At 62.3% G+C, this 15055-nt stretch overlaps 1 protein-coding gene across 1 annotated transcript; it reads left to right on the top strand.

The window, feature by feature from the left end:
• Positions 1 to 6496: 6496 nt before the first annotated feature.
• Positions 6497 to 13023, top strand: C1QTNF6 (C1q and TNF related 6). Its single transcript, XM_084876954.1, has 3 exons — positions 6497 to 6649; positions 9096 to 9354; positions 10977 to 13023. The coding sequence occupies exons 2-3, from the start codon at positions 9102 to 9104 to the stop codon at positions 11522 to 11524; spliced, it is 801 nt and encodes a 266-aa protein (XP_084733080.1). The 5' UTR covers positions 6497 to 6649; positions 9096 to 9101; the 3' UTR covers positions 11525 to 13023.
• The last annotated feature ends 2032 nt before the right edge of the window (positions 13024 to 15055 follow it).

Genomic DNA, 15055 nt, shown 5'->3' with positions numbered 1-15055 from the left:
GGCTGCAGGCATCCAACTTGCTCAAAACCAGACCTTCCCTTGAACTTGTCTCTTAGAGGTCGTTGCCAGGCAACAGCCCATGGCCACCATGCTCTGGGGCAGGACTTCGTGCGTCAGCCTTGGCATGACAGGAGAGGAGCTGGGGGTCCTAGGCCCTATGGTAGGGAAGGCCCCGGGGCCTCAGGCCCTCTTCCCCTACAAGGGGCCGGGGAGACAGAGGCCACTGTCGCTTGGGAAGGTGACAGTCTGGGCTCCGCAGGACTCCAGACACAGGAGAGAGCACTCTGAAAGGTGTGAGGTGAGAGGCTCCCCCTGGCGTTGTGCAAGGCCACAGTCCCGCCCAGGTCTCAGAGGGCTCCCCTGTCTCCGGCAGGCCCTGCTGAGGCCAGGGGAAGGCTGTGAGGGAAATGCACCCCCTCAGAGTCCTGGGAGCTGGGCCCTAGCCCCATTCTGCCACGAACCTACTGTGTGACTCTGGGCCTTTCCCCTCACTCCTCTGGGCATAGCTCCCTGAGTTCACAAAGATTTCGCTGACACCGGGCTGGGGTACAGTGGGGGAAAACAGATCCTGCGCCTGTGCCCTGGGCACCCGCCGGCAGCCACCCCAGTCACTGAGTCGCTATGCAGTGGGGAGGGGAGTGGAGCTTGTTCTGAGGGAGCATCACTGTAGGAGGGTCAGGGGTGGAGGCTGCGTGGGGGGCAGAGTGAGGGGCACGAGTGTGCCAGGCAGAGGGACCCGCCTGTGCTAAGGGCTGGACGCTGGAGGACCAGGAATGGAAGGCATTGACGAGGCCCGGTTCAGGGACGGAGATGGTGTCAGACGGGGCCTCCTAGAAGGCGAATTCCCGTTGTGGGTTCAATGGTGCTCCTGTCCCCCCAGTTTATGTATTGAAGTCCTAACCTCCAGTTGGGCCCCTACTCCAATGTGCCCGGTGTTCCTAAGGTTTGGACACAGGTCTGCAACGGGGAAAATGCCGGGGCAATGCTTCCGCAAGCCAAGGACCGCCAAAGGTGAGAGAGGCCTGGAACAGCCCTCAGAAAGAAGCGACCCTGCCTGACACCGTGACCTTGGACTTGCAGCCTTCAGAACTGAGAGAAAGAAATGTCTGTTGCTTTGTTATGGCAACCCTAGCAAACTAATATAATTCCCCACCTGCAAAGCAGACACAACCCGGGCCCCCTCCCCTCCTGGCTCTCGGGAGGACGGATGGACTAAATTGTGCATTCTTTCATTCCACAAATGTTTATCGGGCAGCTGCCAAATGCAATAAGCTGAAAGCAGAGAAATACAAGGCCTGTCTTTCGGGAACTAGGATAAGAGAGAAAGAGACAGTTTTGTTTGTTTTTTTAATAATATATTTTTATTGATTCTGAGAGGAAGGGAGGGACAGGAAGAGATAAAAACATCAATGATGAGAGAGAATCCTTGATCGGCTGCCGAAGAGACAGCTGTGAATCCTTCCCACCCTCCTCACTCTGGGATTGCCTGGGTTTGAATCCCAGCTCATCCATTCACTACCTGTTTGACCTGGAGCCAGCTCATTAAGCTTTCTGGGCCTCGGTTGCCTCTAAGAGAACCTGTCTCTCTTGTTAGGAGCTTTAAATGAGTTAATATTTACAAACAGCTTAGAACCGTGCCCAGTGCATTGTAGCTGCTAGGTGTTCAATAAACATGAGAAGTGGGGGTGGACGTCTCCTGGGGGGTTGAGGGGGCTATGACCGGCTGAGTGTGACGAGGGAACTGGAGCCTGTGCCCAGGGAAGGAGGCGAGGGAGACAGCCAAGGTGCTGAGCACAGCTCTGATATCCACTTTATAGCTGAAGACAGTGAGGCCTGCTCAGGCCATGTGACTTGCCCAGCGGCGGCACCAGAGGTAGGAGCTAGAACCCTGTTTTCCTAGCCCCCAGTCCAGTGTCTGCAGGTTTTTAAAACTACAGTAAAGAGGGCCGGGTATCAGGAGTGCTGTTGGGAGTGGAGAGAGCTCTGAGGACACTGGTGCCAGCTCCTTGGTGGCCATCGGGCAGTGGCCGACAATGCTCGCAGGCCTGACTGCCAGCCCAGGCCCCACAGGACCTCAGTCGCCTCCTACAGGTCCAGCCACTCCCTAGCAACCCCTGCAGCCTTGGAGGCCAGGCAGTGTGCACCCAGGGGCGAAGGACTAGCACACACTTGTGTGTGTGTGTGTGTGTGTGTGTCTGTGAGAGAGAGAGAGAGAGAGAGAGAGAGAGAGAGAGAGAGAGCGTGTTGAGGGCCAGACCAGCCTTCACTTTTTCACGGGCTCAAAGAAAGTTCCCCGGGCCACACCTGACATTCTCCAGGGACCCGGACACCTTGGGTCTTGGCTCAGGCCCTGGGGACACAGCCTGTAGGCAGGCAGGCTGGATCCCATGTCCTCCGTGGCCATCTTGTTAAAGGGGGAAATGAGGCCTGCAGTGGCACATGGCCTCTTCATGCTGCTATCTGCTCTAATGACCAGGAAATATGTCAATATTTGCCCTTGGGAACTGCCCGTCCTGTTGCATTCGGTCAACACGCCCAGAGCCTGTTTGGTTTCTCCATCTGTACGAGGAGAGCTGTCTCTGAGCTCTGGCCTTCTGTCCACTCTTCACACAGGGCGGGTCTCTCCTCTCCGGCCATAACAAACGGCAGCAATTACAAGAGGAACAGAGCGAACACAATGCCCATTACAGTGGCTAGTGAGCTCTCGGCCACACAATCAGGTTCGAACGCCAGCGCTACTGCTTCTTAGCTCTGCGTGCCTTTCGGCTAGCCCGGGACCCTCTTGGGGCCTCAGTTTCCTCATCCGTAAAGTGGGCTCCGTACCCCCATCTCACAGAACTGTTTTGCAGGCCCCGCGGAGGCCAGCGCTGTGCTCTGCGGCCCGCAGGGGGCGCCAGGCACCTCCTTCTCGCCTCTGGGAGCCGCTCGGCCAGACTCGGTTTCATTCGTGCCCAATCGGATCCGCTCGGTCAGACTCGGCAATATTCGGCTATTCTCGGCAACACTCGGCTCGGCTCGGCCAGCTCGGCCCTGTTCGGGTCTGTTCGGCTCCTCTCTGCGCAGGACACAGCACAGGCCCCGCCCCTGCGCGGCGAGGTACCCGGATGCAGGCCCGGCGGCCGGAGCAGAGCCGCATCTCGGCGGTGTCCCCGCAGCCGGGGCGGCTTTGGCTGAGCCCTGGAAGGTGCGGAGCGGGGCTGCGACCAGCGGTGGCCTTTTCCCAGGACTTGAGGACGGAGTGGGCGGCGATGGGAGGGTCTGGGGTGGGGGAGTCACTCCCCTTAATTCTGCCCGCAGAGCCGGCCGTTTGCGTGGGGAGGGAGCCCGCTCCTGCAGCGGTTCCCCTGAGCCTCAGCTCCCCCTCTGACAGTGAACAGGGTCCGAGGGCCTGGGCGGCGCTGGCTCTTTCCTCCTGGGGCCTCTTGGCGCCTCAGTTTCCTCTTCTGTACAGTGGGACAGTTCCCCCAATTCGGGTTAACGCCTTTTGAGTCAGCCGTGGGTTGCAGAAGGCCCAGGATGGAGAAACTGAGTCCAGAGAGTGAAGTCCACCCAGTTAGTCAAAGGAGGGGCTCAGGGGGACTAGGGCGCGAGGGAGCCCGCCCACCTTGCGGGAGTGGGGTTTGGGGGAAGCCCAAGGAGGGAGTGGGCGCCCCCATCACCCCTGCAGGTCTCAGCGGGCTCTTCCTCCTCCTTTCCCCTCCCCTCAGCTCCCTAGGGTGATGGGCGGGGTGGTTGGGAGCATCACTGGCCTAAAGGCGCTACCCGTTCTCTCTGGTTTCCAATTGGTGGCGCTCACGCTTTCCTTTGTTTGGTCTCTTAATTGGTTACTGTCCTTGGGCGGTTGGATGGGTGACTGGCCAGTCACCACTCCCATGGCTGACTCCCTGAAAGTCTGGATCTTTCTCACTCTTCTGACAGGCACCCGGTCCCCATGGCTTTGTAAGCACTGCTGAAATGTCACTGTTTGTCTGCCTTCTCCCAAGGCTTGGCTGGGAGGCGGATTCTGAGCGTCCGCGCTTCATTTTTCTCATCGGTGCCCCAGGAGAATGGGCGCAGCCCCTCGGCACATTCAGAGTTTGGCCAAGGAGAAGCGCCGAGGGGCGGCCAGTGTAGAGTAACAGCGGTGTCCCACCAGGCTGCTCAGATGGCCGGGCTCCCTCGTCCCTCATACCCAGAGGCTCGGAGGTAGGAAGACAGGCCCAGGGTCTCGGAGAAGGCAGGCGGAGGAGCTGAGACACACCGGGTTTGTGTGCCCCAGGGCTGGAGCTCTGTCTCCAAGCTGCCGGGGACCAAGGGATGAGGCACAAATGGGGGCATTTTAGGAAAGCTGGGAGGAGAGCCAGACTCGGTTCAAGAGAGTGAAGGACAAATATTAAAGTTTAACATTTGTGAGTCCTGCTCTCATCTGCCCTGCCCCCAGCCAGCTGCCCTGCACCCAGGGGGACAGGGGCTGTTTTCAGGGGCGTCGGTGTGGCTGGGGGCCAAAGGATGGGGCCTAGAACCTGGGGAGTCCGGTGCCTTCCCTGGGCTCGGCCTCCTCACCTGTTCAGTGGGGTGAGCAGCCTTCCCCGCAGGGAGAGCACAGTGCCTGCCACGTAAGAGGCCCTGACAAAACCATTTCCGTGTCCCCCTCCTGCTCCCCGTCCATGTTTCCTTCCCTCCCCCCCTTTCTCCGATGCTAGGCTTTTTAAACCAAAGCCCAGCTGTCTCCCCTCCCAGTGCTGCTGACTCAGCGCTTTTCCTGGCAGCGGCAGCAGCAAGGGGAGGGTGGGAGTGAGTCCCTGGCTCCCTCCCTCCGCAGCCCTGGCTCTGCGCCTGGGAGTGCTACTGGGGGCAGGGCCACACGGAGGACACGTCCAGAGTGGACCTGACCGTTTTCCCAGCAGCCATAGTCCTTTCTGCTTTCCTTTGGGGCCCTGGGACCCCCAAACAGACGTGGGGGGCCCCAGGCGGGCTTGGGAGGGAGAAGCAGCAGAGCTAGACCTTGGGGGAGTCTGGCCGTCGTCCCAGCCTGGACTGCTGTCTGCTGTGTGACCTTGAGCCACATCTTGCCCTCCCTGGATCGCAGTGTCCCCGCGGGACAGATGGAGGAGTTGGATGAGGTCATCTCTAAGCGTCCTTCCAGGGACAGCCAGCTGTTTGGTCACCTCCCAACGAGGAAAACAGCCTCCGGTGGGAGCTGGCCACGGCCACACAGCCCAGCGGCGTTCCGTCTCCACTCCCGGCTCACCTGCGGGGAGCGGGGGGCGTGTTTGGGCCCCGCAGTCCAGACTTTAGTGAGCCCTCCGAGATCTCTGCACTCCTGCACCTCCAGAGGGTGGTCATGTCTCCCCTCTCCCGGCAAACCCTGAACCGTGCCCATGTGCCCTCGTGGGAACGCCCGTGGGATGGAGAGCACTTCCGCTCTGCAGAACTGTGGCTCCTTTTCACCAGCGGCGTGGCACCGGAGTCACACCAGCTCCTTTCCCACAGCCGGGAGAGCTCCTTCAAATACTGGATCTGAAGACCCACTGGGTGCGGGAGGCCCCTGCGAAGAGGAGGCCTGGACCAGGCCGTAGGTGCTCAACAATTAGAATGAGCCTGGCTGGTGTGGCTCAGCGGTTGAGCGCCAACTTGTGAACCAAGAGGTCACGGTTTGATTCCCGGTCAAGGCACATGCCCAGGTTGTGGGCTCCATCCCCCGTGTGGGGCATGCAGGAGGCAGCCGACGGATGATTCTCTTTCGTCATTGATGTTTCTATCTCCCTCTCCCTTTCTGAAATCAATAAAGACTTTTTTTTTTTTAACGTAGAATGTGAGGGTGCTGGGAGCAAGGGGTATGGACCGGCTCTGCGCTGGGTTCTCTGGCTGCAGGGGATGGGGCTGCAGCCCTTTTAAACCCGCCGCAGCCTGACCAGGAGGAAGCTGAGGCAGGACCCTGTGAGCTCCTGGGGGCATTTCCACGGGGCACTGGCCAAGACCAGGAGGATGAATCAGTCATGGCAAAACTGTAGGCAGAGGAGGAGGACTTTGGCATCCATTGGGGTGGGGGTTTTGTCCGGCTGCCACCCTAGTACCCCAGCAGGTAATGCCTTCACTCAGCAAACCTTGGCGGGCCCCTCCCTGCCTGGCAGGGATGCGGCTGGCACTAGAGTTCTGCAGACACAGGGTGTCACTAGCGGGGGGGAGGGTGGTACCAGAATTGGAACTGAGCTGCTGGGCTGGTGCCTGTGCCCTCTCCCCTTTTCAGTTTAACCTGGGGGCCACCAGCGCAGGATTCCATAGCAACTGAAGGGGCTCCCGACCCCCTCTCCCCCTACCTCGGGGGCCTCAGATCCCTCCCGGTGCTGACTTTTTGGGCCTCTGTGTCCAACAAGACCCGCCAAAGAGTTAAGCAAAGGAAATCCAGAGCTCCCATTATCTCGGCTGGAGGGGAAGGAGCAGGGGGAGGGGACGGACGTGGGAAGCCAGCTCAGCCCTCTTCCTCCGCCCGCCCTCCCTCCCTGGATTCCTCCCTCTCGCCCTGCCTCCATCCCTTACTCCCTCCTCCTCCTCTTGGCCTGGGGGTCTGGGCCAGCAACCAGCTATTACTGCAGACATGGGCCAAGGAGCCAGAGGCTGACCCGAGGCCCGGGGTCTGGGATCGGCGGGCGAGCCTGCGGGACGGAGGGTGAGTGATGGAGGCCTTGCCTTTCCCACGGGCAGGAGGCTGGGGTCAGAGCCTGGAATTCCTCTCCTCCCTCCTGGCTTCCTGGACACATCTCAGGCCCTGCACCATCCCGCCAGGCTCTCCCTTCCCCACCCCCTTCTGTGACTGAGCCTCAGCCCCTGGTGAGGGGCTGCCCCCTGCTGCTCCTGGCTTGTGCCCACCCCGGTGGGCCTGGCCCTTCCCCCACCCCAAAGAGACCCCAGCTCCTGAGTGGAGGCAGCAGGGAGCCCCTGGCACCCTCAGTGGCATGGCCCCTCACGCTCCCTGCCTGGCACCCTCCTCCATGCCAGTCGGTGATCTGGGCTGTGCTGTGGCTTTTGTTTAAAGCTGCTTTGCTTCCTGTCCCCCAGGCCAGGAAGTTTGTGTCCCAGAGCTCTTGACTGTCCTCTGGCTGGAGCCCACAGCCAGGTCCCCAAACGGGCCAGTCCTCTGGAGGAGTCCCGGGCTGCCCGCCCTGCCCTGTCCCGGGAAGAGGTCACGCTGGGCAGAAGAAGGAGCGAACTTTTTATTAAGAGTCTTCGGCAGGTCAGCCAGCCTCGCTGCGCTTAAACCTTCCCAGCAGCCCAGCCGGAGTGGCCGTGTCCTCTCCTGTGGGCGTCCAGGAGCGGGGAAGCCAGAAGGTCCCACCTCCAGGCCCAGGGCTCCGGCTCCTCAGCGAGCCTGGGATTTCACGTCTGACTGGGGGGCCTCGCCTTTTCCCAGGAGGCCACCTCTGGCCAGGAAACGGGGGATTGTTGGTTTTCTCAAAACCGCTGGGATGTGCAGTTTACAAACAAGAGGTGAGGGTGGTCCTCACGGCCAGAGAGGAGGCTGGCCTGTGTGCTTGTGACCTGCCTTACAGAGCAGAACCAGGACACTGGGCCAGGGGGCCAGGGCCGGGGGCAGGAGCTGGGGGTCGGCCACCGCCAGGAGGGGCCGATGGCTGGGGAGGCTGCCCGGCACCCTCTCGCTTCTGCTACCAGCCAGCCCTGGGGAGGGGAGGCGCTCAGGAGAGGGCCTCTGCCCCTTTAAAACCTAGCTCTTACCACAGCGGAGAGAGACAGGGTGGCATTTAAAACAATACCTTCGCTACGGGTAGTAACCACAGGAAAAATATTTTTGACTTGTACTAAATGTTAAAGGAGAACAAAAAGGAAATAAACAAAGAAACGCCAGAAGGTGTAAAAACCAGCCGGGTTTCAAAAGCCGCGTTTCTGATCGTGCGATAACTCAGGCCAGCCCCCGAAGGCTGCCTGCCGCCACCTCAGAGGCTCCGGCCCTGCTTCCTGCCCCCCCAGCCCGGCCCGTGTCCAGCGGCTGGCGTCCAGCTACTTCCGGCCCCTCTCCAGGAACGCTGGCTCCCGCCTCCCTCGCCAAGGCCAGAGCAGGTCCTCACCAACCCTGGCCTTCTCTGAGCCTTTTCAGGTTTCCAGGCTTCCTGGTCCTGCCCCTTAATTCCAATTTACCACCTTGGCAGCTGATTGGCAGGTCTACTATGATTGACACCACCTCTTTCCAATGATTTAACTCCCGCCTGAGGCTTCCCTGCAAGGACTCGGTGTGAGGTCCTGCAGGTGGTTGATGCCCAGAGGAGAGAAGCTGGCACCAGCCTGTGCCAAGGTCCCTGCTCCGTGGTGCACACTCTCTTGGTTCTAATGTGTCCCCCCAGGAGCACCCCCTTCCCTTGCAGGAAGGTCCCTGCAGGCCAGCAGTGGCTGCGGCGGACTCCTCACTGCTCCCCAGTATGAACACCCCCCCCCCCCCCCCCACACACACACACACATGCAGAACCCTGTGTGCTCTCCGATGGAAGTGGCTGCCTGCCTGCTAGAATGAATGAACTTCCCCGGCTCCTTTGTCAGGAGGACCTCCTGCTCATGCCCCAAACCATGGGCTCAGCCACGAGTCCCCTCCCCTCAGAGCAAGCCTGAGGGATCCTTTGTGTCTGTCCCAAGGGCCCCTCACTTGTCATTGGTGAGAGAGCAGGCCGGAGGGAGCTGGGAGGGTGGAAGAGCATTTGACAGTCTCAGTGGTTCTGGCACAGGGGCTGCTGGGGCACCTTCCTCACCCACCCCCAGCCCAGGTCCCCCGGAGCCGCCTCTGCTCTGGGCCGTGGCTCTCTCTGGTGGGATGGGGGGCTTCCTCCTTCAGGGACCTTGGGTGGCAGAGCCCTCAGAGACTGGGCTCCTTCTGGGAGACTCAGCCTCCAGGCCCTGCCCTGCCCTGCCTGCCACGAGTCTCTGGGACCTTGAAGAACGTGCTCCTCTGAGTGGACCTCAGTGTTCCTGTCTGTTAAATGGATGCACTGGCGTTCTTCCCCGAGTTATGTCAGGAACGCACTTGCTATGGGTGGCAGCATTCGTGCGGGCACGGGCACCGTGGGGATGGTAATTTAGATACCCTGTCTGTTCCCCCTCCCCTGCTCCAGGCCGCCATGGGGATAGCTGCCCTGGACCTCCTGTGGACGGCACTTCTGCTCCCTCTCCTGGTGTCTGGGGTCCCCACCGAGGAGCACAGCTCTGGGGACGCTGTGGCCTCTGGTGCCCCCGGGCGCTGCCGACGGTGCTGTGACTCCGGGGACCCGCTGGCCCCTGCCTATGCCGCCGATGAGTCCTCCGCCTCTCCATCCTCCCTTCCCTACGTGTGGCCTGAGGTCAGGCCCTACATTAACATGACCATCCTGAAGGGTGAGTGCCTGTCCGTGGCTCAGGCCGGACTGGCCCGGTCGGGGACATGGAGGGCATGGGAGGGGGAGGGCTGTCTTCCTGGGCCTGGGGGGAGGGGGGAGGTGGAGGAAGCAGGAGAAACCAGGACAGAAAACGATTCCCGACCCTTTCGCCCACACATGAATTAAGACACCTACTATGTGTCAGGACTCTTCTGAGTTCTGGGGCTGGAGCATGAACAAATCAGAGATACCCGCCACCAGTGCGCTTCCATTCTGGTGAGGGAGGCGGCCAGCAATGCGCATACGGCCCACGTGAACGAGATACAGCGTTTGATGGTGACAAATGCCCTGGAGGCGTCAGGGTGGGCGGGTGAGGGACATCGGGAGTGCGGGTGTGCAGGCAGGTTGCCAGTCACACAGGATGGGCAGTTCCCACGGAAGGAGAAGCATCCCAGGCAAAGGGAGCAGCAGGGTCCAAGGCTCCGGGCAGGAGCGGGCCTGGGTTTTAAAGGGGCAGCAGCAGGGAAAGAACTGGAGTCGGAGACGAAGCAGGGCCCAGGTCGGACTTGGGTTTCCGCCCTGGGTGAGATGGGGAGCAGGGCCGGGTTTGGGCAGAGGGAACTGCTTGGGATCAGGTCCCTCAAGACAGGTGGCCCCCTGCTTCCCATGTTCAAGGTCAGCCCGGAGCAAGAGGCATGTCTGCCTGGGGGCCAGGGGAGTTGCTGCCAGCCGCCCGGGCAGGTGGAGATGGGCCGAGCAGGGCTAGGTCAGTGGTCGGCAAACCACAGCTCGCGAGCCACACGCAGCTCTTGGGCCCCTGGAGTGTGGCTCTTCCACAAAATACCGCATGCGGGCGCGCACATACAGTGTGCTTGAAACTTCGTGGCCCATGCGCAGAAGGCGGTTTTCTGGGCGAGTCTATTTTGAAGTCGTGGTTCTAACGCCGAGCCACACTCAAGGGCCAAAGAGCCATCTGCGGCTGGTGAGCCGCGGTTTGCCAACCACTGTGCTAGGTGAACGGTCCTGCTGCGTGTTTGCGGAGTTTGCAGCGTGCTTTCCCACGCCGCCTCTGCTGAGGGCTGGCGGACACGCCTGTGAGGTGTGTGTGACCCTTTTCAACATGCAAACAACTGGGACCCCAGCTGTGGCCGGGTCCACGGGGGCGGGGGGCGGGGGGGGAGGGAGGGTAAAGCCCGCCAAGGGCTGCCTGGCGCCTCCCAGGGGTGCTTTCCTTGGGTGCTTTCCTTGGTTCCTTCTTTGGGTCAGAAGTGCAAAGTGCACCCTGCCCTTGCCCATCCCTGCTGGAGCTGGCTTCATGCAGTGTCCCCCTTCCCTGAGCCCAAGCGGGACCCTCTCTCCCGGGAATGTGGGGGGTGGGCGGGGGTGGAGACACACTGGAGGCAGAGCCTGCCTCTCCTGCTCCTGTGCTGGGCGACCCTGGGCGAGTCACTTACCCTCTTTGTGGGTGGCCATGGTCCGTGTCTTCTCTAGAGGGGCATTCGGGGAGGCCATGCCTGGCGCACAGTAGGTGCACAGATGCTGGCTCCTCTGGCCTTTCTCTGAGCAGACAAGTGTAGGTGCCCCCTTCGGTCCTTCCCTGTGGCCCGGGGGCCTGCCCTGACTTCTCCCTTGTTCCCACAGGTGACAAAGGGGACCGAGGCCCGCTGGGCACCCCCGGGAGGCTGGGCAGGGAGGGTCCCCGGGGAGAGCGAGGCCCCCAGGGCAGCAAGGGCGACAAGGGGCAGGCGGGCAGCCCAGGTGGCCCGTGCCAGACCCGCTTCTCGGCCTTCTCCGTGGGCCGCCGCACGGCCCTGCACAGCAGCGAGGGCTTCCAGCCGCTGCTCTTCGACACGGTCTTCGCGAACCCGGACGGGCACTTCGACCTGGCCGCCGGCCACTTCGCCGCCCCGTTGGGCGGCCTCTACTTCTTCAGCCTCAACGTGCACAGCTGGAACTTCAAGGAGACCTACGTGCACGTGATGCACAACGAGGAGGCCGCCGTGATCCTGTACGCGCAGCCCAGCGACCGCAGCATCATGCAGAGCCAGAGCGTGATGCTGGCCCTGGCGCCCGGCGACCGCGTCTGGGCGCGGCTCTTCAAGCGCGAGCGGGAGAACGCCATCTACAGCGACGACGTGGACATCTACATCACCTTCAGCGGCCACCTCGTCAAGCCCGAGGACGACTAGCGCCCCCCGCAGGGCCTCAGCGTCCCCCTCTGTAAGGCGGGCCCGGGGGGGGGCCAGGCACTCTGGGTGGCCCTCCTCTTCCTCCCCCCCTCCCTCCCGGGCTGTCTCTGCCGCTCCCCGCTCCTGCACAGATCGTGAGAAGCCGCCTCACCCGAATGCTCCACAGCCTTCACAGCCTGTTAGACCAGCGCGTCTCCGACTTGAACCTGCACACGAGTCACCCCGGGGACTGCTCTTGCCCAAACACAGATTCCATCGGGCAGGCGCGGAGTGGGCCCAGGACGCTGCGTGTCCGAGCGGTTCATGGGTGACACTCCCATGGCTGGTCTGTGGGCCGCCCTGGAGTGACCAGACTCTAGAACCTTCTCCCTAAGCTTCCCGAGCCCTCTGAGCTTTCTAGAATCATCATGGCATCCTTAAACACCCTCGCTTCTCTGACTGCCCCTCCCCCCTCCCTCTCTCACGCTCGCCTGCACCATTATTGCTCATTTTGTCATTCATCCGACCTCAGGAGGGAGCTCACTGTGCCGGCCCCGGAACGCTGGGCGGGTCAAACACAGACCTGTGCTCGGTGGGCACACACCCGGCCCGGGTGCGAGGTGGAGGGTTCCGGGGTCTGACCCAGAGAAACGCGTGGTGCTCTTGTCACATAAGTCTGGGCTCCGGGCATTCAGACACCGTGGCCGCTCCTCACCCACGGTCCCCCAGGCTGGTGGGACAGGGCCCCTGAGGTGGGGTGTTCCCTGCCTCCTCTCCTTCCTGCTCATTGCCTGTCCTTAAAGCAGCCCCAGCCCCACAGCCCCCACAAGGCTGTGTGGTCCCCTGCGAGGGCTCCTGTCCCCCTCACAGCACCCTCCCTGCCCCTGCCCCGCCCACCCTGCCTAAGGCGCCTGGCCTGGGTTCTCCCCAGCTCCCCGCCCGGCAGACCCTAATGTCTGTCCCCAGGTGCTCTCTGACCCCCCGCGTCCCCTCTTGCCCGGTGCCCCCACTCTCTGAGCGTTAAGGTGCTGGAGACCCACCGTCTCCCCTGGCCTGGTGCTGCCTCGGGAAAGGCCAGGGCCGAGGCGCCAGGCTTCGGACCCTCAGCGGGTCTGAGGAACTGAAGCGGGTAACCTTCCGGCCAGTCAGGGGGCCCCTCCCTCCTCTGAGCCATGATGCCGAGAGGCCCAGGCCACGTAAGCGACACAGTCTTCCCGCCCCTTCCCCGCTCCCGGGGGGGGGGGGGGGTTCAGCCTGGTGGCCCCCAGCCTTCCTCTCCCCCGGCCAGGAGGCCCGACCTCTCCCCGGAGGCGGCCTCCGGTCTTGGTGCTCACGCAGACTCTGGAAAGAGGGGCCCAGGTGGTCTCTGGTGCTCACTTATAGCCAAGGGGCCACATGGCGGCTGCGTGGCTGGGGGTGGTCGCAGGGCCTGACTGTGCGCAGGCCAGGCACAGCCCCTCCCAGCTGCCTGCACCTGCCCTGCTGTCCAGCGTGAATAAAGGTTGCATGTCTTCTTGGCAGTTCAGCCTGGTTCTTTCTGCTCAGCGCCCTTGGGAGACTCCGGGGACCCCGATCCAGAGAGACTGAGGCTCCCTCCCTCGGGCAGCCCGTCTGCTCTGGACTCGGTGGAACCGCCTCAGAGTCTGCTGTGGGTCACCCTGCCTGTGGCCTCGGGGAAGTCCTGCTCCCCTGAGCCTCAGTTCCCTCATCTGTGAAATGGGGATGACGAGGATAATCTACCTCACGAGGCACCCTCAGGACTAGAAGAGAGGGTGCCTGGTGAGCGCCGAGTTCATCCTCTGAGCCACTCCTAGGGAGCACCTACTGTGTGCTGGGTGCCCCACTACGCGCAGAGGCTGCGGGGAGGAGCACGCCCATCCTCTCCCTCGGAGAACACCGGTGAAATCTAGTTCTGGTCAGGCCCTCACCTGGGGGTTTGGTCTTGTGTATTGTGTTTAATGTTTACGAGAGAACTGAGGGTGTTCTCCGGAGGAAAACACGTACCACGAGGACGGTGGCTGACTCTCTGAGCTCAGCGGCTGCTCTCAATGTATGTAAGATAGTCCCCGTGCATTCCCCTTGCCGAGTGCAGCGGGGCACCTGCACTGCGTGGGTGGCTGTCGCTGTGCTGGACGGCTTTCTGGGCAGCATGCGGGAGAACATTCTGGAAAGGATGAGCCACCAAACTGCCCAGGACTCAGCAGAGCCCGGCGGCCGGCCCCGTCAGGGCAGACAGGAGTCTGTTTCTTGGAGCCCCCTCCCCACCACCCTCCACACCAACACCCCACCCCCCAGCCACTGAGGAGGCATCCCGTCACCGATGGCTGTGGCCCCGGGAGGGGAGCCGTCCCAGGCCTGCTCTGGGCCCAGGCTGGTGTGTATCCTCGGCCTACCCCGCTCCTGGCTCCTGTCCTGGGGCCCTCGCTCATGGCCGCAGGCGGCTGGCTGGTGGTTTGCCGATGGCCGAGGCAGCAAAGCTTTGGAAACACCTTGCTGAGCAGAGGAGCTGACACACGTTCAGTGCACACGCAGGCCAAAGGCCCTGGCATTTCCAGGCCACGCAGTCTGATGGAGCCGCGCAGGTCAGGGCTCCGAGGCGGGGTGTCACCTGACCCACTGCAAGCACCGCCTCCATCCCGGGGTCAGAGGCGGCCACTGGGCTGTCTGGGCCGGGTTCCCCCACGGGACCCAGCTCCTGGCCTGGGGGCAGGGCCCCGATGGGTGGTCAGAGCCCCTAGAGCTGGAGACTCCCCAGTAGGCAAGGCTTGGAGGGGACTGGGCGAGAGCCTGGGAAACTGGAGGCCCCGAACCCGCTGCCAGGCCCTTGGGGACCTCACCCCCTGGGAGTGCTGTGCTGCTGAGTCCTGCTGACTCCTGCAGCTGGCGGACTGCCCACACAACCACATCCCGCCCCGGCGCCATCCCTTCAGTGACGCAAATGACATTTTCCCCTGGGATGTTAGGCCACAAGGAGGAAGGCTGAGGAGGGCCGGAGGAGAATGGGAGTCTGGAGACCTCATCTTGCCGCCCCGTTGTTAATCCATAGGCTCCTAATTTGGGGTTCTGAAAAGATGGTCATGAAGATAGCCTCAAACACCCCCCAGACTTCCACGGGGCCAAAGAGCACCCATCCAAATCCGCTGCCACAGACGAGGCCACCGCTGGGGTCCGGAGAGGCCCGACGCCCTGCCCAGCGCCCTCCGCTCCTCCCGTCACAGGGCTTTGCCAGGGCTGGGCTGGATGGCCTGGGGCAAAGGTGGAAAGTATGGAGGGGGCAAGAGTGGCCCAACAGTTACCTGCGTGGAAACGGGCAGAGCTGGTCCCGAGTGGGCTGGACCATCCCATGGGCGTGGGAGGGTGTGTCTGGAATCCTGGGAAGAAGATCCACCCGGTAGCGCCCTCCTCTGCCACACGGGATACGGGGAAGAGGGGAATTCTGAAGCCGTTAACCAGGGAAAGCTGCTTAGTGGGAGGGGACCTTTAAGAAGGGCCTTGGGGCTGAAACCGGTTTGGCTCAGTGGATAGAGCATTGGCCTGCCGACTGAAAGGTCC

The sequence above is a fragment of the Pipistrellus hanaki genome (assembly GCF_964339955.1).
Source record: "Pipistrellus hanaki genome assembly, chromosome: 3".
Lineage (NCBI taxonomy): Eukaryota > Metazoa > Chordata > Mammalia > Chiroptera > Vespertilionidae > Pipistrellus > Pipistrellus hanaki.
This window is presented reverse-complemented; position numbering and strand designations above follow the sequence as displayed.